This window comes from Epinephelus fuscoguttatus, linkage group LG22 (genome assembly GCF_011397635.1).
Source record: "Epinephelus fuscoguttatus linkage group LG22, E.fuscoguttatus.final_Chr_v1".
Lineage (NCBI taxonomy): Eukaryota > Metazoa > Chordata > Actinopteri > Perciformes > Serranidae > Epinephelus > Epinephelus fuscoguttatus.
In genome coordinates, this window is record NC_064773.1 from 4,134,190 (window position 1) to 4,161,849 (window position 27,660).

Genomic DNA, 27,660 nt, shown 5'->3' on the forward strand with positions numbered 1-27,660 from the left:
TGTGGTGTTCAAAGGTTTAGTACTTCCGTTTACAGCTGGTTTTAATTAGCAGGATTTTAATCACAGCTTTATTAATCGTAAAGATTAAAAGTTAATTAAATAAAAAACAATCAGTGAGACTTTTATTGGTTAAAACAGATCTCAGATCAGTCCTTGATCTTTATCTTTCTCAGGTGTCTTAGATCTTTTTTCCAAGAACATTAAATGATGCTGCACAGTAAATGCCGCTCAGCTTTACAGTCAGTGGAAATGTCAGACAGAGGCAGCGTCTGGCTTCGACTCAGTCCTCCTCGTATGAAGGAGTCTTTTTGACCCGCTGTTCACAACCCCAAAAACCACGACCCTCTGCTAAACATAGAGACCTCAGACCAGATGGCACGACTGGAAACTGGAGCACTTTGCTTTCGTGTTGGAGATTAGGAGGGATGCTACGCAGGCGGGGGAAGGCGTGACGAACCAAACCACTACTACCATGTTTTGGAGAGGTTTTTCTTTTTTTCCCTGCTGCCTCCGGACAGTCAGCGGGAGGTCATTACTTAATACAGTAGAATTAAATTGAGACAAAAACAGACACGAGAGAGACAAAAACACCGAGCTAGACTATATGTGTGAACACTGTTTTCATATTCGGCTTTTAAATTATGACATTAATGTGCCCAAGTAAAGATTGGGTAGGTACAGAAACAACATTTTAAGGTTGTAGGTTTTACTGTCGGCCTCAGTGACGTGCGGCAGAGTTAAAAACACTGCGAGGAGGATCAATCTGTCACAAAGTGAGAGGAAACAAACCACAAAAACCACAACTGGTGAAAAACACCAAATTTACCGTCGAGGGGCCCCAAACAGCGAGGAGTCACATGTGTCATTAGTTTAAAGTAAAGTTAGAGGAAGGAAAGAGGAAGTGGGAGGGACAGATAGAGTGAGTAAGTTCATCCATCTAATTACAATCCAGCTTCATGGGTTCTTCTCCTACCGTGATGGTGATGATGATGATGGTGATGACCACCTTGTGATGTCAGCAGGAGGGCTGAACTTGTTTATAAGCAGGTCGAACGTCCACAACAGAGTAAAGAGAGTTCAGAGACTCTCCAGAGGAGCTTCTTCTCTTCAGAGGAACACAACGTACGACCAGAGGACGCTTTTATTATTTTTCACAACTCTTCAGTGGATTCATAAAAGTCAGAGGACGCCAGGAACTCTGATACAGGTCAGCTCATTCATTCATTCATTCATTGTCTACTGGGACAAGTGGAGGACTAGTGTATTCAACAATTCAGCAAAACTATCACTAAAATATTGAGATCATGTCAGATTTTTTTAATAATACTCCAAAATATATATAATTTTAACATGACTCTTTAACTTAAATAGATTTTTTCCACTTAAACAAGTTTTCTAACAAAGATTAGAGAACATTTTTGGCAAACTTTTGACTTTTCTCTCATAAATCTATTTATTTTCAAAGTATTGAATCTTTCTTTCTTGTAGACTTTTGACTGTACTCTTAAAATATTCCAAGTCTTTTCTCAAATATTTTCACTTCATTCTCAATATACGACATCCTCTTTTCTCAAAATGATTTTTTACTCCATAATGTTTGTTGATCGGCATTTCCAAGTCAGGTCTGGTGGAGCAGAGCTCTTTGTGAGTCCAACATTTGGAGGTTGCCTGTAGAAACCGTACCCATACCCAACATGCATTTAAATGGATGTACAAAAAAGACTTGTTCTTAAAGGGTATCCAAAGATAGTTCTCATCCATAAGGAGACACAGATAATTGGACCCCATCCTAAAAGCAGTGAACTGAACTCAGTTAGGGAAAATTTAATTTGGACCTGACAAGGACTCAGGTCAGGTCTCAGTTACTAGAAATCAGGTAGAGGATAAAGTGCTTGAGGATAAGGTGCGCAGAGTTTCGCTTGTTGTGTTGTTGAGCTGCAATTTAGAAGACAAATGGTTATTTTTGTAGAAAAGATGGATGCACATCAGTACAGAGCATATTTTATCTTTAATATTTTTTACAAAAATGAACACATTATAAAGCCGCAAACACTTTGCAAAATGGCCTCCACACCTGCTTGTTTTGTCAACTTTGTCCAAAAACCCACAGGTACTGAATGTACCATTTTTATATTGGCATTTTTGTGAGATCAGAGTCTGGACACAAAAACCTGTACACCATCTGACAATTTAAAAGACAATTAATCACAAAAGATTTCTGCATATGGAGGCTTTAAAATGAGCAACAATTAAATTAAACAATAAAAATATAAGCTCAGCCATTAGCAGGAAAGCTACAGTAGTAACGTTAGCATTAAACAAACACAAAGTTCCAATACATTATAAGACATTTTTATTTACAATAGGTTTATTTTGTATTATTGTTCTTTTCTCGGTTTAAAGCAAAGCTGTCACTAAAAAAATCACCTTTTTGTCTGAAACAGAACCTAAAATAAACAGTTGTCCCCCGAGGTTAGCTTTGTTAGCTACACTAGGCTAATTAGAGGCTAATTTCTCCAAAATTCTATTAAAGTTGATGTTAAAGTTGTTTCTATTGACATTGGATAAAGACAAGGTAATAGCAGCAAAACAGAAATGTAAGATGGAAGTGTTTGAAGTTTACTAAACGTCTTTGTTTTTTGTTTTTCCGTTAGCTTGTTTGCTACTGTCTCCTTATCAGCTTATCACTAACTACCAAATGGTCGTATAGAACTGCTTGATTTACTCAAGCGATAAATATATTTTTAATGTGTTTACAACTCTGTAATGTATCACAAACATTTATTAAGTATATATTTTTATGGGGGGGTTTGTCATTGTTCTAAAACACGTTAGCTTGCTTGCTGTTGTCTCTCAATGCTAACTATCCTATACTTAAATCCCTTAAAACAGCTTCATTTTTTTCAAACTCTAGCAGTTAATATTTTCAGTGTGTCGGTGCTGTATCACAAAAATGTCGAGTAAATGTCTTTTCATGTTTTGTTGGGTTACTCCAAAACAAGTTTTCCGTTAGCTTGTTAGCTGTTATCTCCCAGTTACTAGTACTACATTTTTTTCCCATATACTTAAACATATATATTTTGAGTCTGTTGTCTCCAACACTCACAAATAGTTAAGTGTTTTTTTGTTTGTTTTTCATGTAGCTTGTTAGCTGTTAGCCATCAAATACTCAGCGTGCTCTTGCTAACGATTCAAACATCTTGGTGATGTTATTAGTCTAAAAACTTTTCTTAGGAATCTGTGCTAAACCTCTCAACTGTCTCGGTTTACAGGCTAATCAAATCATAAGCTTAAACCCATAAAGACTGCTTCACATGACAACTGTTTAGCAAGTCAAAACTGCTCTAAACCACTTTCTGTCCCTCTTCATATTCTAATCCAGTTAGCTGGCAGCACAGCGCTAACCATAATCAGGTCTAATTGAGCGCAGGGACGTGATTGCCTTGGTGGGATCCAGCAGTGACACACCAGCAGATTATGAACACACATCTGGTGACATCTGTAAAAGACAGACAGACAGAGACAGACTGCAGGCGCCATTCACTTTTCTCTGAATACTGCTGGTTGTTCGGTGCTGGAGCTTCACGCTGCGCTTACATACGGCATGCAGAGAGAGTCCATCTGCCAAAGGGCTGCAGGAGTGACTTTTGCTTAGCATTGCTGTTCCATTTTAGTTATGCTGACGTACAATATCTTATTTATAACTCACTCAATGAAAACAGTCGTTTAGCTTCAACTGACGATGACAAATCTCTGTTTTGATGTGCTGACAGTTAAAATATTCTGTGCCAAATTGAAAGAATACCTCCTCACTTAATTTGCTGTAACTCAAATGAGCTTTGTTTATTTTTAGTTTAGTTAATGTTTGCATGGCAATTCCAATATAACTAGGTTATATGATTAGAATATATAAAACCATAGTTCTCACTACAAACGAACAAACAGGGCAGATTTGAAAGCCTGTGAAAGCTATCATTTGTGCGGACTATAGATTTTTTGAAACAGGGACATCAGCAACACTAAAATCCAGAGGTGGGTAGTAACTAGTTACATTTACTCAGTTACATTTACTTGAGTAACTTTTTGGATAAATTGTACTTTTCAGAGTAGTTTTAATGCAAAATCCTTTTTATTTTTACTTGAGTTATATTGTTTAAAAGCAACAATACTCTTACTTGAGTACAATATTTGGCTACTCTACCCACCTCTGAGTACATACTTACACACACACACACACACATATATATATATATATGTATATATATATACATATATATGTGTGTGTATATATATATATGTATATGTACAGAATATATAAGGATATATTTGTGTTTATTGTGCCTTGATTTATGTTTGTAAAGATTTAATTTATTTTTGTTTTAGTTAAAGGGGTATCGTTTAAAATACATGAATTTGCAGATTATTATTTTTGATTGATTACGTTCATATTCTTATTTAACAAATAAATCAGACGTTACTCAACAGTTACTCAGTACTTGAGTAGTTTTTTCACCAAATACTCTTTTACTCTTACTCAAGTAATTATTTGGATGACTACTTTTTACTTTTACTTGAGTAATATTGTTCTAAAGTATCAGTACTCTTACTTGAGTACAATATTTGGCTAGTCTACCCACCTCTGCTAAAATCTAGAAACTTTGACACCTCAAGTGTCCATTAATTTGCAAAAGTAGGAGATCGGCATCTAAAATGAACAAATATATTAAATATGAACATGTCACCACCCCACCGTCCTAAGTAGAATATTCAAGCAGTTCTATGCAAATACAGCAATATGAAAATTATGTAAAAATAAGCCGTGCACAATGCACAGCAAAGGGCGTAAAGCTGAAAACTACTTTCAAATCTATGGCAAATATCTGACAATGAAAATTAGTTATTTGTTCAAAATTATACAGACAGTACCAAAATATTAGTGGGTGCTACATGTAATCCCTTAAATTTTACACAAGAACACATTTGGAAGCAAAGATATTTAAGGTTTCACAACAAGTTTAATATCTTTTCCTATTAAAGTTCATAATTCTGTGGCCATTCCACTCTAACCCATTATGACAAGTTTAAGGGTTTTTTTTAAGGACAAAATAAGTGGTTTTTGTTCCCCACTGAATGTGAAACAAATTTACAAAAGTGACCTCAGACTCCATTTAATAGATGTGATGGCAGTTTGTACAGCAGCTGACTGACTCGCAGTAAATCACGGAGGAGTTCTCAGGGTGAAGGATGATGGAAAAGTGCGAGCTGAGGGGAGGAGTGCTGGGTGATGGATGATGATGATTGAGAGATGATGAAGAGACCATGAGACGTCTCTCCTCAGGGGTGGCCCTCCTCATTCTCATTCTAACCTCTGGCTTACCTTCGACCCTCCTCCTCCCCCTCGGTGGCCCTGGCTTCACTCAGTGGCGACATATTTTAATGGAGGAATTCAGGAATGTGCGTGGTTTGTTTTTTGTTTTGTTTTTTGACATAAACTCTTAACTCTTAACGCCGTGAAGAAAAACTCCCAGTATTTCTCCCTCCCTCTTGTTTTACTCTCATTCACATTATACAACACACGCCCACCACAGGAACACATGCTCCACCACCGCTGTGCAACCACAAATAGTAATTCTCTGGAGTTGTACACTGCACGCTGAAGGCTGAAGGCTGAAGGCTGCAGCAGACATTTCCGGAGGTTTGTTGCTACCCAGCCTGACCCTGTGACCATCTGACATAATATGAAGAGTGCAGCCCGCAAAGCACAGAGGCAAAAGCTTGGGTTTGGGACCCCATGTCGGGTCACTTCATACACACACCAGGATGTGTGAGCATGACAATAGGCCTTGAAATATTTTTGAAGGCCAGTTTTAAATGTGATACAGTTGTGGAAGATCTTTTACTTACGTAAAAGTACAAATACAACGGTGTAGAAATTAGAGGTAAAAATCCTGCATTCAAAATGTTAATGACATCCATAAGTAACGGCCTAGAATTATACTTTAAGTGCCAAAAATAAAAATAAATTATTCTGCAGAATGGCAAATGGTGGACCTCACTTTAATTACTTTATACTGCTGAGTAGTTTAAGATAGAATAATACATCATCATTTATTATTTGATTTATATTTTGTATTAATAATCTAAATCTTAAATCACTGACATCAACAGGCCTATATTTGGGACAGGCCTTTAATTCCTCTCACACAACACTGTTGCTCAGCAGAGATCGGGAAATACACATTATTTATTTGAACCAGTATGAATATTATTTGTGTAAAAATTAGGCTTCAGATAATATATCAATTATGAATCAATCATTTGATCAACACTTTAGGATTACAGCACCCAGCATACCGACATGACTCCACTTTATCCTGTTAAAATAGCACTCACAACTTGAATTAATTTTTATGAAAAATGATTCTTTTCATACAAGGACCCTTACGGACACATTATTTGAGGCAGCCAACAATGCGGTTTTATACATCCAAAGAAGTTCTATGAAAAAATTAACCGCTTGGCAATCACAGCAGGCCTCTAACTGAGACAGACCTTTATTTGTGTAGCCACACCGGGCTAGTAAAAGAGACTAGGCCTTTAATTTAAGTTTTACAGTAAGTAAAGTTATCATATAAATGTAGTGGAGTGGAAAAGTACAATATTTGCTTCCATATTATTCACTTCTAAATTTCAGTCCGATTGGATTTTTTTTGGCATAGGAACTTAAAGTTAATGAAGAACTAGAGCTGTATGAACTCACCTAAATTAAATATTATTGTCTGGCTTTCAGTGCAGTATCAACAATGTTTTACATTGTGTTGTTGATTCGAATTGCAATTCATTTATTAGTACTATGGCTTTTTTCTTAAGTTTTTGTTCCACTCTAATCATTTTACCAGATGTAAAGAAAATACCTGAAACGCTTTATTAAATAATGAACAAATACATATGTAATGCGTCTTTAAATACTTTATAAAATGTATAAGAAAATGGCTACACTAGTGCCACCCCCTTGAAACTAAAGTCCTGCATACTGTGCACATAACTCTTTTACTGGTGGGAATTTGCAGTGTAAAAATCTTACCAGAAAAAGGTGAAAAATGTGTGAAACAAGTTTTCTAATAAAGTCACTGGTATTGGTGCACAGACTCAGATACTCGCAGATACTCGATCCAGCATTTCAGGCAGTATCGGAGGCATTTCCAATACTATCTGTTTCAGAACAACTCTGATCCCAAGTTAGCAAAGAAAACAATAATAGTTAACAATATGAAGGCAAATCATTTTTATTTGCAAATTGCAGATACTTCTGTAAGTCAAGTGTCTCTCATGCTTCATCCTGGGTTATAGGTTTGGACTTAGTTTATATTAAAACAAGTCAAGATGCTGCAGTTTGCATGTTGTAAATCTCGTAAAACAGCCCGAGTACGGTGTGCATTTCATGAACATCTCCTGCCGTAATGTTCAGAACAATCTGATGCACCACAGTGGATTTGGGCAGATCACATTTTACTACGTTGAAATGGTAGTCTGGATTTTGTGTATGTTCAGATTGTGACGAATGACGAAGGTTGATGTTGAATATATTTTCCAAGTGTTTTGTACAATCCTTTATATTTGGCTACGACAATCAGAATTAAAGCTGCTATCCCTTTTATTTTAAGGTAAGGCTAGATTACTATTATTTTCATTATCAAATGATCGGACGCTGGAGGGATTACATATCTCGTCTGGCCTGGGAACACCTTAGGGTTCCCCAGGAGGAGCTGGATAGTGTTGCCGGGGAGAGGGCTGTCTGGGGTGCCTGCTGCCCCCGCGACCCGGCCCCGGATAAGCGGATGAAAACGGATGGATGGATGGATGGAAATGATCGGCCAATTACTTTTTCTGATGTAGAAAAATCCTGAAATATGTCCATCTCAAGTCCAATGAGTCCACGGTGATGTCTTAGAATGTCTTGCTTTGTCCAACCAACAGTCCGAAACAACAAATCCTCACATTGGAGAAGCTGGAAAAGAGAACATTTGCTTCAAACTATTTCAGTAAAGAAAATGAAAATACTCATAATTTCGGCTCCAGTGCAAAGATTTCAACAGTTTTTAAAAGGTCGGATTTTGTTCTCTTCTTCCTCCATCTTCTGTGTGATGGGTAACTAATGGTTAGTGAAAGCTGTTACCTGACGGGGTTAACATCCTATCAGTGAGGTGAAGGTGGTGGGGGCCTCAGGACGGAGCGGGTGGCGGAGTCAGGACCACTGATGGTGAGGTGGGGGTACACTAACAGTACGAGCCTTTGTGAGGAGAATTGTTTTTAAAAGGAGAGGCAGGAGAGGCGGGGGGTGCGGTCGCAAAGATTAAAAGCGGACATTTGTTTTGTGTATGTCGTGCTCTGCCAAGACGCAGCAATTTTCTATGAATCTAAAACAGCTTTCCTGGCTCGGACCCCACATGCCGCCCGCTGCCAGGAAAAGACTTTTTTTTTTCTTGTACCTGTTTACGTGCAGGTAAAGCAGCTTTCACAGAAGCACATGAGATCTTTCTTTCCAGCCGAGTGTGCTGCACAAGGAGGAAGGTGGGGGGGATCGACGACAGGTAGTCTTTCCCACCGCTGATCCCCCGACACTCCTCCTTTTGTTCCAGTGTTTAAAAAAATCTGCCTGGACTTTGTGTTCCTGAATCCACTCCAACCAGAGGAGCTCATAAACTGGAAGGAACTTGACTAATTTGCAGACAAACTGGGGGGAAAGTACTCCCATGATTCTCCCTGGCACCAATCATTCACCATCAAAATGTAGAATTTTTTGTACACTAAACGATGACTTGGAAAGGAACAATGGATTCTGTTTATGATCACTAATGAATGAAAAGAGCAGCAGAAAGGTTTGTTGCATCACCACATCCAGGCCTCATGTTGGCAGCCTGCATATTTAACAAATAATGCATTCATTGTGTTGCTCTTCATGCTCATACACTGACCTTTACAGTGGAGCTGCTATTTCTGGGTAAAAATCAAGGACGCATCAATAGACCACAGTCGCCAGACCCGAATGTTTGAGATAATTGAGTAAATTGAAAACACAGTCTGACTCAACTCAGCCAGTTGACTTAGTGTTGAGTCAGAGTACATACTGTAGGGAAGCCCTGATAAATATCTATATCCGCACTCTACGTATAGGATTTCCCCCCCTGGAGGAAAAGTCGTCACTGCTGCCCGTCTGAAACCCCTGGAGGCCACCGCCTGTAACGTTAGCTAAACATTTTGGAAGTGCACGGTGGGCTAACCCTCGGCCTTTCATGCTACACTTTATGCTCCGTGTGTCCACACCGCTGATGGAGGGAGGGTCGGGTTAGCTGGTACACTGATTAAAGCTGCCCCAAAACAAACCCAGGCAGTGTGGGTACATGACTCTGCGCTACCACTGAGGTGTGAAGCCTCTCGGGGACATTAGCGGGACTTTAAATGCAACTGTGTCTGATGAGCTCTGGTATCTCTTCATCACCACAGCTGGTCACGTCGATGCGTTCAGTTCAAGTCATTTTAACACTGTTAGAGGGGCTATAATCAATATTTTTATAACAATAATTGATCAAATGACTGTATCAAACGGTTCCCTCATAGTGACACTAGAGAATTATTCCTGATAGCCATTTCGAGCTGCTTAATTCTTTATCCCTTGGCAGTTTTTGTAGACTTTCGGCATTGCCACAGCATGTCAACTGTTTCTGTTTATTTGAATTTGTATAGTAGTTGACTGCTAAAGTTATATTTATTTATGTGTTAGAATACAGGCACAAGTTATTTACGCCAGGTATAGTTTAGTGCGCATGACAAAAGGAGATTGCGCACAACGTTGTATGTAAAAGACGATGCAAAGTTTGTGTTGTTTTGGATCATAATTAGTTTTTGAGCGTGTTATTTTGCAGTGTTGAAGTATGATAACAGGAATATGATGAGAATATATAGAAATAGGAGGTTGAGTCGATAGTGGACTGAACGAGATGTCGTTTTGGAAGGCGTTGACCTAGGAACTTCGGTATGTTGAAACAGCCGCTACAATCTGATAACTAGACAAGATCTGGACTTTTTTTTCAAGATTTCAGTGCCATTTTATGAAAGTTTTATCCACGATGAGTCCAACAAACATCGACTCTCACCCGAGAGAGCCGTGTTTGCATCCCGTAAGATTCTAAAGGAAAACCCTGTTCTTTTTTCCTAAACCTAACTATGTGTTTTTGTTGTTTAAGGTGTTGCACTGATGTAGTGCTTTTATTTTGAAAGAGACTGTATGTAAACATTAAATTTCTTGTGAAAACGGAACAGGCAGAACTTGACACGGCAACAACACCAACCAACGCACCCAGGGTACCGTCACGTCGTATGTGGACGTTGAAAGTCCGTGACCAAAATGTTAATATGTGACGAAGTCGGAGTGGCTCAGCAGCAAACAGCAGATACACACAGTTGGAGACTAGCTGGTGAACATAGTGAACATAGAACATAGGTGGAGACCAAAAACAGAGCTAAAACAGAGTTCATATTCATCAAGTGGACACACATTGCTGGGTGCAGAGGTTGGTGGCTTTTTGAAAGCTGAAAATATCGACTTAAAAGCTTATTTGTTAATGTGTGTACAGATTGTTCGTGTTGCCCCAAGTGGCCAAACAATGTTACTGCAGGTTTAACGACAGGAAAGCAGTCGTCGTGATCCTGTAATTGTTGATATTTGATTAAGTTTGCTTTTGCACTGCTGGACATTTCCACCATGTATCAGTTATGTTTAGTGATCTATATCAGTGTCTCTCTTTCATTGCAATCTGGGTCTCACACGCTATCAATTGCAACTGGAGGTGTTGAGATGTTATGTCAAATGGCTGTCGGGGTGTATCGTTTACATGCCAGCTATTGTTGAACTTCCTCACCCTCCAAAAGAGAAAGAAAAAGCATTTGTGTGAAGTCAGCTCTCTCAAATGTAAGTAACATTTATCATATGTCTGTTGTTTCTAAACATGCTTTAAAGCCAGTATTCACATGGAGCTGGGATATAAAAAACTTGTACGATTACCCATAAATCTCCAGACGTGTGAAATGTTGATGCCACATGCTTATGTAAACATTTTCCCCCGCAAATGATTTCCACACAGATATTCTGGGGGTCCTGCCTGAGAGATAAGACCCTCTGAGTGAGTGTGTGTTCCTGGTTTTCTCTCGGAGATCTGGTTTTAATTGTCGCAGGCGACAGCTGGAACACATTTCTGATATTTCAACACGTGTCAGTCAGAGCGGTGGAGGGTGAATGGCGCTGCTGCCCGCAGTGTTTGTCTGACTTACTGTTGTTTGCTCTGTAGAACGGACTGAAGGCTCCCATGTGTGGAGGTTAACTCAGGAAACTCATATGCTTTACTTAAAGCCACTACATGCAGATTCTTCTGAGATTATTTGATTATGATAAGTTTTTTGTTACAAAATGGGACTTTCCTCATGAAGACCGGCACAGTCGAAGTGTTGCTTTCGGCCCCTTCGTGTTCATCTTGTATTCATGTTAGACCCAAGCATTATCGTGTATCCTAGCCTCTTATTTGATATGACTAACAGGGGTCATCAAAGTCACAACTCAACTTTGAACTTGTCCATGTTTTGCATTCAAAAATTACAACTCCAAACAAAAGTTACGTATGTAATGACTGTTCTACGAATTCTTTTTGAAGTCACCAAACTTTAAGGGGTTTGTGATTTTAGATTTAAGATTTAAGAATATAAACAAAGTCTGTGAGAATTTGGCCAGTAGTTGTGAGATATTTTGATCTGTATTACTCCTGATCCAGCCACACTACAAACGTTCTGAATGTCCAACTCCCAAATCTGACATTTCAGTTGCTAAGCTACTCATAAAATGTTACGAGACGAACGCTCAAACAGTATTTATCAAAACGGGCACAAGCTTCTTTCTGAGGTGAGAACAGTTGCTATATGGCAGTGCAAAGTGATAATGATGACTTTGTAACTAAAGGAGTCCCTGATTCAGGCCAAGGGAGACAACCCTAGGTCTGAAAGGAGCCTAAAACAGTAGTTTCTGATCATGTATGACAAAATTGTGACAGCGAGCAGGTAACAGACCCCAAAAACATATAAGCTAATATTTGCTGCTCTCGTCTTCCGTATGATCACTCTCTCTGCAATAGCAGAGATCACTCTCTCTGCAATAGCAAAAACTTAGATTAAAATAGAAAATTTTACAAGCAATTTAAGTAACTTCCTGTGAACGACGTAATTTATGTGAAGCATACGATGATCTTAACGCTGCGTTCACAATTCATATGCATGATGAAATATTACGCTGATGATGCCGTACTGTTTATACATTGAATGCACTGAAATATAATAAATTATCTTATGTTTATTATATTTACGTAATTTTTCTCATCATGTCCAGATTGCCCATGTTTTCTCCTTGTGCATGGGAGCTAAGTAACATCCGGTGGTAAATTCTTCTACAGAGGAATGCAAAAAATTAACATATTTTAACTCTGAATGGCAATGCCATCTACCGTTGACGTTGCTGGTGTTCTCTGCCGGCTTCACCTCATTTTACCATGAAAATAATATCCAGTTTGCCGTCTACCTGATTCAATGTGAACGCAGCATTACGGGAGATTACAAAAAGAGGTTAAAAATAGTTTCTAATCATTTATAATGTCATTAAGTTGTGACTGAAGACGTAACTGAGCCAAAAATTTATGAGCTAACATTTGCTGCAGATTTCGAATGAAAATCATTTTATCTGTTGATCATTGTCTCTGCAAATAGCTACAAAAAGTTAGAATAAAACTGTGGAAAATTTTACAGTTTCAGTAACTTTCTCTGGTTGACCTCCGACATTTGAATATCTACTTGAATCAGCTGAGAGCACCATGTGTGTGACCTCCTCTGCAGCCTCCGACATACAGAACAGATTATTTCAAAATACTATTAATACATTTCCACCATCTGCACATCAGATGTCGTGAAGCGTTCATGATCCACATTTGCACGTCAGCCTCTCCTGACCTGTAAATCCGATCTCTCTTTAATTGTAATTAACTGCAATCATCTTTAACTTCTGATCTTTAGCACTTTATTTGCACACAGATCGTGACACTGGATCACAGGAATCCGATCTGATCATGTTAAGTGTGACTCTGGGTGGAAACCATTCTTGACTTTGTGGATCAAACAGCTTCGGACCACCAACACTGTCACTGCTCTCTGGCTCAGTGTGCTCTTATGTAACCTCTCACACTGTGCTGCTTTTATTAGCTTCGTGCTATAAAAAGCATAAAATACAGTTGAAATAAAATCCTCTTTCCTATTTTATTAACCTTAAATAGGAAGCATACTTTGCTCCTCAATGTGTCCGCCAGCCTGGTCCAGATCAAAGACCATGATACATGGCACTTCATCTCAATCACTCAGCACCTCATAACAGTTATAAAATTACAGAAATACTACTTTTAAAAATTTGGTTGTCTCTTTTGTATATTTTCTGGCCACCAGTGGCAGCACTGTGCAGCGCTAGAGTCATGGCTGAAGGACTGAACATGCTTTGGGTTCATTCAGAGACACTGGTGTGCTGGTTTCTTTGATTTTGAGTGGTAAAAATAACATTCCTGTATAGTTTCTACATGACTTAAAAATGTTGGATATTTTTAGTTTTACTGTTTCCATGCTGCGTGTCTGTGCACGTCTTGACACTGCTGACGGTTTCAGGGTTCATCCTGCCAGACCTCATCCACTCCGCTCAGGTTTAGCTTCATGTCCAGAGGCCGACTTTGTACCTGAGACAGACTCTTCAGGTCTGCAGTGGGCGTATAAAGGCCAGCGATGGCCCAGAGTCACTGATGTGACACCAACTCCAGATGTCACTGTGCATCAGACAGGAAATACCTCCGAGTCTTAGTGTAGTGGTAAAGTCATCTGAAAATGATAGAAGCATGAGGTTTGGCATTTTCTTGACAAGACCTGATCATCGTGAAAACAACTGAAAATCATTCACTGAGAGTATCTGTGGAAGCTTTACATTATCCTCACCTTGTAAATACAAAATATAGATTTTATTGTGAGAACTTTTCTTGAATTTGAGAAAACAGATATTTTCTTCTTTAGTCAATGTGAATCTTTAAGTTTAAGTTAAAAGAATTAAAGTATAAAGGGATGTGATGCAAGTTTCTGCTTGTCAAGCAAAACCCATGTCACAAATAATTTGCTTTTATCAAACCACTTATAACTAACATCATTAATTTAAAAAGATAGAGATCATTTAGCTTTGGTTTTAAATTAATTCCACACCAAATATTTAACAGGTTTTAGACGTTTCAATGTCTGACACCTTTGACCTCTTTTAAATTTAATAGAATTAAATAAATACATTTTTAACAATGTTAAATGTAAAAAAAAAAGGGGGTTTGTAGAAAAATAGTTATATTTTTCTTAGACTGCTGTTACAGAAAAAAAATGTTTTAGTGGCACTTTTGTGTTTTGTTTAAATTTTTCTCCATAGAGCAAATTAATAGTAAATTTTACTTATGTCGCAAAAAGACAAAAAAAAAATGTAAAGCAATGTAATTATAAAATAATTAAAAAGACCTGTGTATAACTATATACAAGTAACGACACACATAACTGTCAACGTGAACAGAAGGACAAACAGTTTTGGCACTAATCACCCCTCATACATCTTCAGCTGTTTTCTCACTGTTTGTTTGTTTAACTTTTAACTTTGTCACCTTTGTTTTGTGTTTCGCCTTGTCTCGTCTTCTGTAATTATAATTTTCAGTGCTCTTGTTGTTGGTTCATCATCTCCATGTGTCGTCGTCTCATCTGCCGAGCATGAATTAATATTCTCGACACTAAAATATAACAAACACCAGACCCCTGATGAAACGCACACTATTTTTAGCTCTCGCTGACCTCCAGCTGTGGTTTGAAGTTGACTCACTGTGTGCTGCTCGAGTGCCACCTTCCTGCCGTTCCTCCTCTCACTCCCCGAGTCCTCCTCAGTCAGTGGGCAGAGACATGATGGAGGCCCTCCTCCTTTGTTAAGAAGTCCTCCCCTTCCCTTCGCCTCTGACCTTCTCAGGCACTCAGGCAGCATGCAGCAAACGTTCCCATCAGATCGACCTGCAGCAGCAGCAGTGCAGCCTCAGCTCGTCCACGCGCTGCCTGCCCTGCCATCACTCTAACACTCACCTTTAACCGGAGGACACCTGGAGGGCGGACTGCTGCCGCTGCGCACTGGACTTCTTCTTCACTTCTAGGAGTTTTAAAACTGAGGAACTTAAATAAAAAACTGAGACTCCTGGATGTCTTCTGGCTCGTGGGGATTTTTTTTTTGTCTCCGTTCCCCCAAGGTGTCATCACCTGGATTGTGTCTCCTGAGACGTTCTTTATTTGTGGACTGGAAAGTTTGAGAAAAGGACATAAGTGATTTTCTTTCTCTTACTTTATCCTTTTTTTCCGTGTGGGACAGACACTGCTGTGGGAAAGTAAGTTTCCCGTTAACTCGTCTTCTTCTTCTTCTCCTCCCCCACATTTGTTTTGGTTTGTTTAATTCCAGCTTTGTTGTGGCTTCATTAGGAATTTGCTCTGAAACATGTTGGACTGGTTTCTGCAGCGACTCGTCTGCAGAGTGTGAAGTTAATCATTTCAACAACTGGAGCCCAGAGGAAAGCTGTCAGCTGGCAGGCTGTCAGAGTTTACAGATAGATGGTGCCGAGATGCATTTCAACTTTTCAGATGTGAGGAGATGTGTGTTTTCAGCTCAGGTTGTTGATGTGTTTGTTTGTTTTTATTTACAGGAAGATGTTCTGCTCCAGGAGAGTCCTGCAGCAGTGGTGCTTCGCTCTGTTCCTGCTCTGCTCTCCGGTGCCGCACTATGGGCGTCCGATTGATGCCCTGAGCAACAGAATGTAAGTTTTTGCACATTTTTCAGCCTCTCAGCTCCTCTCTCTCTCTCTCTCTCTCTCTCTCAAACACCACCCGCCTCTGTTCCTCAATCAGAATCCAGAAAGTGGAATAAACTCCCAGATAATCTTCTTTTCCAATATTTGCTCTCAATCTCTGCATTTATTTCCAGCCCCCCTGAAACACCCTCGACACGGTGGGCGAGCAGACTGGAAAATGTGTTCATTTGTGAAACGTGCCGGCAGCTGTTTAGTTAGCCCTCGCCCACCTGTGTGTTTACCTAAAGCAGAAACCGTCTCAGGGTGATAAACTCCCAGCAGCCCTCGTCTGAAACCGTCCAGGACTCTCGGAGGGTTTGTGCCTCTTTATCTGACACTTTGAGGGTGTAGTCTGGAGGATTCAGACTTTCTAACACCCTCTCCCTGTTGGTGTCCATCTCCGGGCAAACACTGCGAGTCTTTTCGAACGGAGGGAAATGAATAATGCTGATGTTCGACTCGGCTGTGGACCAAACCAAACCTGCTGCTCCTGCTGAGGTTGTTTGATGCCAAACAGAATAAATGTTCTTTCAAGTCGTGAAGCCAGAACGCTAAACACACTGTGAGAGCTTTTTGGAAAGATAATATCTCTGAGACAGTTTTTGGATGTGATCAGTTTTTAATGAAATGATGCTCTGAAGGCTCTGAAACAATCTGTAAGTCAGATTTTCTCCTCAGCGTCAGGGCAGAGGGAGAGAACACATCTGAAATGCATTTTGGTGGCGGCACTTTGAGTTTTCAGAGTCGAGTCTTGTGTCGTCCGGGTTTACGTTAACGGGCTCCAGCAGTTTCCGCCCTCGGGGACAAGAGAGAGTGTGTGGGGCCTGTTATGCTGATGTCAAGGGAAATACAGCTACACCCGTCGTGTGATATGCACTTAATAGGATTTCAGGATGAGGGTTAACGCCACCTGAGTGGAAAGGAAAACACGGACGCGATGAAAACTGTGAGGTAGAAATCACACAGCGGTGGAAGCTGGTGACCTCTGACCTCCTCTGTCTGCTGCCGTGGCCTCTGTTTGTAGGCTCTCAGAGATTAGACGTAGCTTTAATTTGGCACACATAGATCCTGATGATAGAGAGGTGGTCACAAAGTTTTTGGCTCGCAAACTTTTTGGGTCATAAGCCACTCGACACATGGCCTGGGAATCACACAAGTGCTGTTTGTAGCCTGGAACGAACGTTTGTACACTTTCGGAAATTAGATGTGGCTTGAGTTTGGCACAAACGATGTCAGAGAGGTGGTCGCGAATCATGAGCTTTTTAGGGTCAGAATCCAGTCAACACATGGGCTGGGAATCACACAAACACTGTTTGTAGGCTGGATCAAATGTTTCGGAAATTGGATGTAGCTTGAGTTTGGCAAAGAAAGACTTTAATCTTCGAGAGGTGGTCACGAAGCTCTTGGCTCACAAACTTTTTGGGTCAAAAACCAGTCAACACATTGGCAGAGAATCATCTGCAGTGTTTAGAGCTGCAAGAAATAGTTTAATATTTAATTAGTAAATCAAAATTTGGACATTAGATTAATCGTCTGTCACCGTTAAAGTAAAAATACCAAAAATTTGATGTTTCCAGGTTCCGTAACGTGAGGATTGGCTTCTTTCTTTGGTGTCTCATCACAGTCAAACGATTATTTTGGGAGGTTTTTGATTTTAAGACATAATTTTGTGCTCTAAAATATTATTTATGGACATTTTCAACAGTTTTCTAATGTTTAATTGATCAATTATTCAAGAAAATTATTGCAAGATTAACTCTAAAATAATCGTTTGTCGCAACTCTGGATAGTCCCTGAATTCAATTTCGAAACCTCTTTTGGAAATCTTCTTTACAAAAGAAGCCAAAACTCTCAAATGTTAAACACAAGCAGCTGTGAAAGAGCTTTGCCTCATTAAAAAATGTCAAATATTGTTCAAATTTTGACGTCAGGAGTTATCTGATCAAAAAAAATGTGAACTGACTCTAAAATCTCATCAGATATTTGGTACTTTTTTCAGTCAGTTCCTCGTCTCTAATGTTAATTTTGAATATTTCTAGAAGCCGACACATTTCAGTGTTTCACCTAAAATAAAAATAAGATTACAGAAAAGTCTTATTATACATAATGAGCCTATCCGACCTCGGGGCCGTGCATCATCCCAGCTCCCCCTGACAGGAGGCTGGGAGTCGATGTCTGAGGCCTCGATGTCTGAAGACAAACGCAGTGCTGGGAAATGACACACTCCTGGTTCTGAGGAAACACACTCCTTCTTTCATTCGACTCCCACAGTGAGGAACAATTAAAATCTGGTAGGAGCGTTGGAGCGGATGTATCAGGGCCATTTTCCTCCTCTTTCCTCAGGCTGCAAACTGTTTGATGTCTTTATTAAAGGTAAAAACAGAACCAGATCAGCTTTCAAAGACGCCACATTACCAGGGAGTGTGTTTTTTCTCTCTATAGGGCCGCGATTTACAGGAAATATCTGTATGCATATAAACAAAAGCGGCTCTCAGGGGCTCCCTCTGTGTTTGGGAGGCGAGTTTTGTTCAGGATATTTTTATTACTCAGCAGAAAAATACACTTTCACTTTGGGGGAGCTGCATAAGAAAGAGATTTTTTTTGTCCTTGTGGTTTCATCAGTCTTCCCTTTGTTGCTGGTTTGTGTCTCTACTGTAAAACATGTATAAAATACTTTCTGAGATGTTCTTTGGAGCTTCACGCCCTCCAAATGAAGGGTGGAGAAGGGCATCATGGGAAACTCTGACAGCTCTAATCAGCTGCCGGTATCTCCCATTGAAGCCGGTGTGTTTGTGTGCTCAGACACCTGAAGTGTTTGGCCGGCGGTGGTGCTCGGTGGTTCCCAGGCTTCGAGCCGTGCCCTCTGCCTCTCTGTTTTTGTAAGAGTTAAGACTCTGAGTAACGAGACACCGCGGCAAAGCAAAGCCCGAATCCTTCTGCTGCTCCGACTGTATCTGGAAAGATAACAGGTCGTCCCATCTGGTCAGAATCAGAGCTGATAGAGAGCTGGAGCTCCTCGTCTCTTCTTCGTCTGTCACACCTTAAAACTTTGTCAAAGTCCAATGTTGTTTTAATCAAGGTCCGTATTGGCACTACATCTACCAACAAGCAGGTAGATGCTTGTGTCAGACTTGTTTGTTTTCCAGATGCAGGATTACTTTACTTAAATTTGGCAGTCGGACACTTTTCTCCAAAGGGCTATCGTGACATTTGTGATATCACAAAAACACAACAAATTTCAATGAATTTTAGTGTGAAGTTCAGCCAAGGGCCGAGCAGGTTCTTCTGTTATCTTTGCAAACAGCACCACCATGTGGCCTTTTTGTGTCAGGGCGCCAGAGGTCAGGAGTCAGGGCACTGATCCTGGAAACCAAAGGTTCAGATCTTTCAGAGGCCTCAAGGTTCCAGAATAAGACACATCCCTTTTTCCACCTGAACAGATGTCACACCTTTTTAGTCTTTGTTTTGCTGTTGTGATGTCTCATTGGATGGTCCAAACTGGGGGTGTGGCCTTCACTAGTATACAAGGCTCCATAGCTCAGGGGTTAGAGCACTGGTCTTGTAAACCAGGGGTCGCGAGTTCAAATCTCGCTGGGGCCTGATCAGCTTTTCAAAGATTGCCACAGGAGGGGCAAAGGTCACGCTGTAGTGAGTGTAGCTGTAAATAAATGGCAAAAAAATCTCTTCAGCGCGTTATGGAGCGTCACATGTAGCTGTCGGTCCAACAATACGAAAGGTGTGATCTCACTAAACTGTTGAAAATTGAGTTTCGGTGTAAAATTCAGCCATGGATCAAGAAGGGAGTACAGTAGTTGTAGGTGCAATGAGTGTGACCATGTGAAGGGCAGATTAGGGCCAATCCTCACCGAATTTGGCACACTAATATTCTATATCTAACTGAGGACAGTTGGTCCAAAATGATTCACTACTTCTTGACTTATTTTGATTTCTTGAAGGCCTTTTACAGGCTCCATAGGTCAGGGGTTAAAGCACTGGTCTTAGAAACCACAGGTTGTGAGTTCAAATCTTTGTGCAGCCTGTAATACCTTTAAAATCACTGCATAGACCACCCATCAACTCTGTGTGAGGCATAGGAGTATGTGTCACCAGTAGGTGGCGCTGCAGCAACATCAGATAAACACTGTAAATGATCCAAACTGTGTTGATATAATGCAGAATTCTTCCTTGTTGGTATTCTCTGAAGTAACATCACAGCCTCGGTGTAGGAGTTTGCTCTGAAGTCAGTTTCATTTGAAATTCAGTTCAAGTCTTTCTCATTTTATGCCTTTTGGAGCGTTTGTGGCACCATTATTTCATCCCCCGGCCTCCGAGCGCCATGAATCTGTCAGTTAACATCCATATTAATGAAACGTGACATGCCAGAGGTTTAGCTTGAGCCACGCTGGTATTAATGAATAATTAAAAGGAAAACTGGCATTTTCCTGTGAAAAGAACCAGAAGAGAGACCTCATCATGCAGGGCGGACATCTTTGGTATCACTTTTAACAACCTCAGCTCCTGCGGTTCGATGAATCATTCTGCTGTTTGGATGCAGCGGGGAATTATTGGAAAAGTGCTGCTCTGTTTGATGCTGTCATTCTCATGCTTTGGACTGTGCTGCTCTCTGGTGGTGAATTAAGGAACCTCCCCAGATAGTTCCACTTTTATTTCCACTTTTATGTTCAGTGTAAAGCAATATGTTCAAAGTGATTTTCATAATTTACAACATGTCAAAATCCTAAGAAAATCCAGTGACGTTTGGCACAAAGTTCAGATATTGTTGTCATTATGAGTCTGGTGAGACTTTGTGCCTGTCAGGAAGTGTTTCCACACACTTCTATTTCAATGAAATCTACTTCCTGTACCTCTTACTTACTTCTCTCCCCTCTCAGTACGAGGTCATTCTACTACATATATTTGAAATATGTGAATCATCTAATTAAAACAAATATTCTGTGATCTTTTACAGAAAGCGGTCTGTGACTCACGCCCAGCTGATGCACGACAAAGGCCGGACGCTGCAGGATTTCAAGCGTCGCATGTGGCTGCAGGAGCTTTTGGATGAAGTCCACACAGCAGAGATTCGCGACCTCCCTCCCCGGACCACAGGAGGAGGCGGGAGCAGCAGCGGCGCCGGCGTCGGGCTGCCAGGGGTCAGCCTGGGCATCAACCTGAGCACCACCGGCAGCACCCTGCACTCCAAACCCCCTGGAGGCACCAAGAACCTCCCCATCAGCTTCAGGCTGGAGGAGGAGGAGGGCACCAACCTACCGCAGGAGACCAACAAGTCTCAGACGTACAAGGATGGCGTGCTGAAAACACCCGGCAGGAAGAAGAAGAAGGGGAGGTCCGGGAAGAGAAGGGAAGGAGAGAAGAGGAAGAGGAGGGCACGTTCGTTGGGGTGGAGGCTGGAGGACGAACTCGGGAGTGGACTCCACCTGGAGTGGAGGTCTCTGCTCGGCCTGCAGAGGGCGCTGCTTTAAAACGCTGTCAGTCTCTGACACAGGTGAGTCCACAGGTCAAAGTCTGAACTAAACTTTAAAGATTAAACCAACTGGTCCAGATCTCTCCTTCGTCATTAGTTCAAGGTCCACAGAGTTTAATACATGCAGCATCATACTTGCGTTTGGCCACGTCGTCGAGCTACTTTGCTGTCTCTGTCAGATCGCTCTCACTCACTCTACAGCAGGAAACAGCACTTCAAAATAAAAGCTCTGTGCTGGATATGCACTATACTTAAAAATAAATAGTGTTTTTTACTAACTTGACACTATTGCAAGTCACTTGTGGTCCATTCAGAATGGACCTGCGACCTACCACTTGGGAACCACTGGATTAAACCTTTGAAGACACTTCAGGGTCATAGAAAGTTTCCCCTCAAAGTTGCTAACATGACACATTAAGAAAAGTCTTGTGATATAACTGCTCCTCTACACACTACTCATACAAGGTACATACACTCTATATTTAAATACCTGCGTGTCTTGGGTCTTTACAATATAGAAATAGAAAAATAAAAACTTAATTTGCTGCAGATTAGCAACAAAAACACACACCAAATATCAGCATGCACCTAAAGCACTAAATCTAAGACCTTGTGACTGAATAAATAAATAAATGTGCAGTTTCTGATAAAAACAGGTGGATTTATTCTTTAAATTTATGCTTGGCACTTCCTCTGTGTGTTTGGCTCAAATAAAGTTCTGGTCAACAGGTTACACGCCATTATAAATCAGTAATAAAAGAGCATTAAACTTCCAATCTGAATATGTTAACTTCACCTAACCAGACTAAATTAGCTTGTTTCTTTTTAAAACATGGGAAGAAGGCAATGAGCAATGAAAGCAGAAATGACCCAAAAAATTAATAAAAATAGAAGAAAGGAAAGCTTAGAAATTATAATAATTCCGTAACATAATTTTAAAATGTAAAAACAATAACTATAAATATACTTTTTCCCTAGCTTTTTCGTCTCCCCCTAGTTTTGTGAAATCATTTTCTAAATTTTTGTTTTGCAACTTCTGGGACAATTCATACCAAATTGCTCTGTGCCTTTTTCCCCATATTTTTAGAAGAAATCGCACCAATTAGCTCAGCGTTCAATACTTGTGAAAGGCGTCTGAAAGCAGCACAAGAAAAGAGATGTCGCTTCAGGTTTTAAAGGGTTAAAAAAATAAGGAAATCCATTGCCCCAACTGTTACCAGGTAAACTTGAAAAGCAAATCAAGGTAATAATTAGGGCTGAGGCGAATACTCCCATGAAATAAGTATCTAGTACAGATAAGTAAAATGTGTTAATATCTGTTCAGTCACTTATGATCAAAACTAATCTGAAGCTAAATCTTGAGATTGCCCTGTTAATATTTGTCTAATAATTATAAATACAGCAACTTGTGATCAACTCATACAAATTTACAGACAACGTAACATATTTATTTATATAAAAACGTAACATATATATTTTCTACTAAACTTCACTTATCTTAATTAGTTCTTATAAGTTACTGCATCACTTTAACTTTTATATTAAGTAATAAGAATTATTTAAAATTGTGTTTGATGCTTCAAACATACAAATAAACCAGTGAACTAACCTGTTTCCTTCTCTTTATCTTTGTGTTTCAGAAACCTACGGACAGTCGGAGTGGACTCCTAAATATTCACGCTACAGTCTTCTGTAATAGTGATTGTTTGGAAAGAAATTGGAAAATATTTATTGTCTGTAAATATTCTAAATATAGCAGAATAGATAGCAGAATATGATTAAAAAAATTATTTGATGCTCTGTGAGGCAACAGATTTTAATCTTTGTGAATCCTTGCTTTTTTTTCTTCTTTTTTTTTATTCCAATTATGTCAGATTTTTTGCGGTAATTTATTTTGTCTGAATGGTGTATTTATTTTGTAAATGTATCGAGGTGCTGCTGACCTTCTATATTTTTGTACCATAATGCACTTTAGATATATAAATATAAATATATATACCATTAATTTTGTTCATTGACTTGTTTTTGTGGTTAATTGAAATGAAGAAGAAACGACGGTCGTCATTCTGTGTTATTGTTCAGTTTGATTCTTGACCTCCCGCTCTGTTCAGGCATCCAGTTTTTTGGTTTCTTTGCTGCTGGTTTTTCAGATGTTTTCAGCTCTGATCCAAACTGTTTGTTGTCTCACTTTTGTGTTGGACCCTCCTGCTGCCTTCAGTGTCTCTGTCTCCTCCACCACCTGCTCTGCTTCTCGATGCCAAAGTTCAGATTTGTACATAAAACAAACACGGCTCGATATTGTTGTTTTGGCACTTGCACTGAGATAAACACCCTGTACTGAACAGATTAAACATTTGACAGTATGCTCCTCTTGTTCTCCTGTGTCACTTTGTCCTATTTTTGGTAATAAGAATGCATACATTCACAGTCATAGCTATTTTATATCAGAAACTTCATGTGAAGTGGCAGAAATATTACTTGAACCCTTTATTTAAAGCAGCTCTGGCTTGTGGTGTACCCCAAGGTTCTGTCCCGGGTCTCATCAAGTTGCAGATTATGTTTAATTACACATTATTTAAGCTTCAAAATGTTTATCAACTTAAATGGCCGTTTCTTTCCTACTAATCTTCAATCAAGCGGTGAATCATTTACTAAAGGCTGCATTTATTGATTTATGGAGAAACGTTAACAAAATAGCTGACAGACAGGCTAGAGCACTTGGAAAAATGAATCATTTGGATAATATATTTATCATCTTTTTTTTAAAGCAAAAGCTCCAAATATTCTCTGATTTTTGATTCTTCAATGTGAGAAATGTTTGTTTTTCTCTGTTGTACAACATTGAAAACAGAATGTCTTTGGGGTTTTGATCATTAGATGAACAAAGAAAAGTGTTTGACGGTGTCACCTTGGACATATTTTACTATTTCTGACATTTTGTTAACAATCAATAAGATATAATTGAAAATGATCATTAATTGGAGCTTTAACTCAAAGTCAAAACTCTGTTCTGTGGTGTACTCCAAGGGTCTGTGCTGGGTCCTCTGTAGTTTTCCAACATGTTCATCAGATGAGACAATATACCAGTAAAACAGATTGGTAAAAAGTAAGTTTCTGGTGGGTATTTATGGACAGTTATACATTCACCGGCCACTTTATTAGGTACACCTGTTCAACTGCTCATTTACGCAAATAGTTGATCAGCCAATCTCATAGCAGCAGCTCAATGCATTTAGTGATGTAGACATGGTAAAAACGACATGCTGAAGTTCAAACGGAGCATCAGAATGATGAAGAAAGGTGATTTTAAGTGACTTTGAATGTGGCATGGTTGTCAGTGCCAGATGGGCTGGTCTGAGTATTTACTGGGATTTTCAGCACAACCATCTCTAGGGTTTACAGAGGATGGTCCCAACAAGAGAAAATATCCAGTGAGCCAAAATGCCTTGTTGATGCCAGAGGTCAGAGGAGAATGGCCAGACTGGTTCAAGATGATAGAAAGGCAACAGGAAGTCAAATAAGCACTGGTTCCAACCAAGGTGTGCAGAAGAGCATCTCTGAAGCAACAACACCTTGTCCAACCTTGAAGCAGATGGGCTACAGCAGCAGAAGACCACACCAGGTGCCACTCCTGTCAGCTAACAACAGGAAACTGAGGCTACAATTCACATGGGTTTTCTCACCAAAACTGGACAATAGAAGATTGGAAAAACCACATTCAGATGGAAGCATGGATCCATCCTGCCTTGTATCAACGCTTCAGGCTGCTGCTGCTGCTGGTGGTGTAATGGTGTGGGGGAGATTTTCTTAGTACCAACTGAGCATGGTTTAAACACCACAGCCTACCTGAGTATTGTTGCTGAGCGTGTCCATCCCTTTATGACCACAGTGTACCCATCTTCTGATGGCTACTTCCAGCAGGATAACGCACCATGTCACAAAGCTCACATCATCTCAAACATGACAATGAGTTCACTGTACTCCAATGGCCTCCACAGTCACCAGATCTCAGTCCAATAGAGCACCTTTGGGATGTGCTGGAACGGGAGATTCTCATCATGGATGTGCATGCGACAAATCTGCAGCAACTGTGTGATGTCATCATGTCAATATGGACCAGAATCTCTGACACAGTGGATTTAGGGGATCTTTCACCAAAACATTTTGCACATCAAACATTTAATTTTCCACATTCTGTTGAATTTTTACACACCAACCTGTGCATTTACTTCATCTTTTTATGGTTTAAATGTCTACAGTTTGTCAGAATTTAAACCCTTTTATTGTGTCCTCCCCCCAAACTACACCTATGATTTAATCTGACTGAGTCATGTTGGTTCAGACACAAGCAGCTCAACGCAGAAAGTTTCCACTGAAGCTGAACAAAAACTGAAAGCTGGACTGACACATTTCCAACAGACTGAAATACATCACTCAGCAGATTGGTTTAGGTTACTAATGTCAGAGCATCGTTCTGAATTTATTACATTTAATAACCTCATCACACTATAATATCCTTTAAAAACATTCAATATGTGGTCAGTGTAGCACAATACTGGGTTCACGTTACCAGTGGGTTGCACAGACCCTGGTGTTAGTGTTATTTTTCTTGTAATACCACTTGGTTATTCATCCAAACTAGCATATGGTTATTGTGACTCAGTGTTTGACACAAATGTCATCTGAGTTCAACAAAAAAATGTGCAAATGACAACCAAAACTGCAAAGAGTTCACACATTTGGAATTAGTAACAAACAACGTACTGTAGTTCCTGTTTGTAATCTACCCATGAATAGACAACTACCACTGGACTATTTTGATTCTGAAGAAATTGGACACAAATGAAGCATGGATTCAACTCTGGTAAAACAAAGTTTTAGTTTCCTCAGCACACGGACCAAAAGTACCTTTAGCCCACCATCACATTTTCTTCTTCTGCTGTGTTTCTGCAGGTTTTCATCACTCCTGCAGTCTGTCCATTTAACGTCTAATCAACATCAGCTGCCCCGCAGGAAATTGTCCTCATAGCAGCCTCTGCGGCAGCTTTTTTTTTTTTTAAACTTCTGCACATACGGCAGGAAAGAAAATTACTACTTTCCACTCAATAGAGCAAACGTGTCAACAAATTGCCGTCCCTCATCATAAATTCCATCCAGAATTCAATTAGGGATGATCAACAGCTCCAGGCTGAAGAATGAGGCCAGAGGGACTTGGCTTCTCCATATGAACCATTAAAATAATTCCCACCACTGCGGCTTCACAACATGACAAGTTTGGTTTGGCAGCAGGTCGGCGAGCTGAGAGACATCGAGCAGAAAGAGTCGAGCGGTGGAGTCGGTGGTGTTGATGTTGTGATTCAAGCAGCAGCTTAGTGACAATTCTTCAAAATCCAACCAAACAAAACAGAAGTAGAAAATCAGAAAGTGGCAGAGTTACAGATCTGAACCCACAATATGTAAATATACATACACATATATATCTCACCCCCTCCCTCAATGGGTGGTGGTGTGTCTTCCTCAAGCTCAGGTCCTCTACCAGAGTCCTGGGAGTTTGAGGGTTCTGCACAGGATCTTATCTGTTCTTAGGACTGCACTCTTCTGGACAAAGACCTCAGATGTTGTACCTGGAATCTGCTGGAGCCACTCTCCCAATTTGGTGTCCCTTCCCCCAGTGCCATTACCCCCATTACCACTGGCACCACTGTTGCCTTTACTCCCCACATCTTCTCTAGCTCCTCTTTCAGCCCTTGGTATTTTTCCAGCTCCTCCTCCTCCTTCTTACTGATGCTGCTGATGTTGCTACATCTATCACCACTGCCTTCTTCTGTTGTTTGTCCATCAACACCATGTCCGACTGGTTAGCCATCACCAGTTTGTCAGTCTGGATCTGGAAGTCCCACAGTATCTTAGTTCGGTCATGCTCAACCATCTTAGGAGGTGTCTTCCACTGTGAACTTGGGACTTCCAGCCCACACTCAGTGCACATGTTCCTGTAAGCTAACATGCTGGAAATAATGCTGTTGTGTACTATCAAAATATAGTGATGCTATGTGTCCTACTGCTCTGAGTAATATAAGTAAAAGTTATGTAATAAAAATGTCTAACAGATAGCCTGTATATACCGTGTTCACCGTCTGAATGTCAAGTGTTAGCACGCTAACATTTGCAAAAGGATAATGGAATGCTAACACTGACATGCTA

The 27,660-nt window shown here is 40.1% G+C and overlaps 1 protein-coding gene and 1 non-coding gene across 3 annotated transcripts; both read left to right on the top strand.

Moving 5' to 3' along the window:
- Window positions 1–1,071: 1,071 nt before the first annotated feature.
- Window positions 1,072–23,810, top strand: pthlha (parathyroid hormone-like hormone a). Of its 2 annotated transcripts, none has more exons than XM_049566601.1 (4): window positions 1,072–1,207; window positions 15,831–15,941; window positions 20,944–21,480; window positions 23,100–23,810. In XM_049566601.1, the coding sequence occupies exons 2-3, from the start codon at window positions 15,835–15,837 to the stop codon at window positions 21,455–21,457; spliced, it is 621 nt and encodes a 206-aa protein (XP_049422558.1). In that variant the 5' UTR covers window positions 1,072–1,207; window positions 15,831–15,834; the 3' UTR covers window positions 21,458–21,480; window positions 23,100–23,810. The 2 variants fall into 2 exon arrangements, with proteins under 2 accessions (XP_049422558.1, XP_049422557.1); XM_049566600.1 differs by lacking the exon at window positions 1,072–1,207 and adding an exon at window positions 15,085–15,518.
- On the top strand, window positions 19,502–19,574 carry trnat-ugu (transfer RNA threonine (anticodon UGU)). Its single transcript has one exon. It is a non-coding gene; the product is annotated as a tRNA-Thr (tRNA).
- Window positions 23,811–27,660: the final 3,850 nt, after the last annotated feature.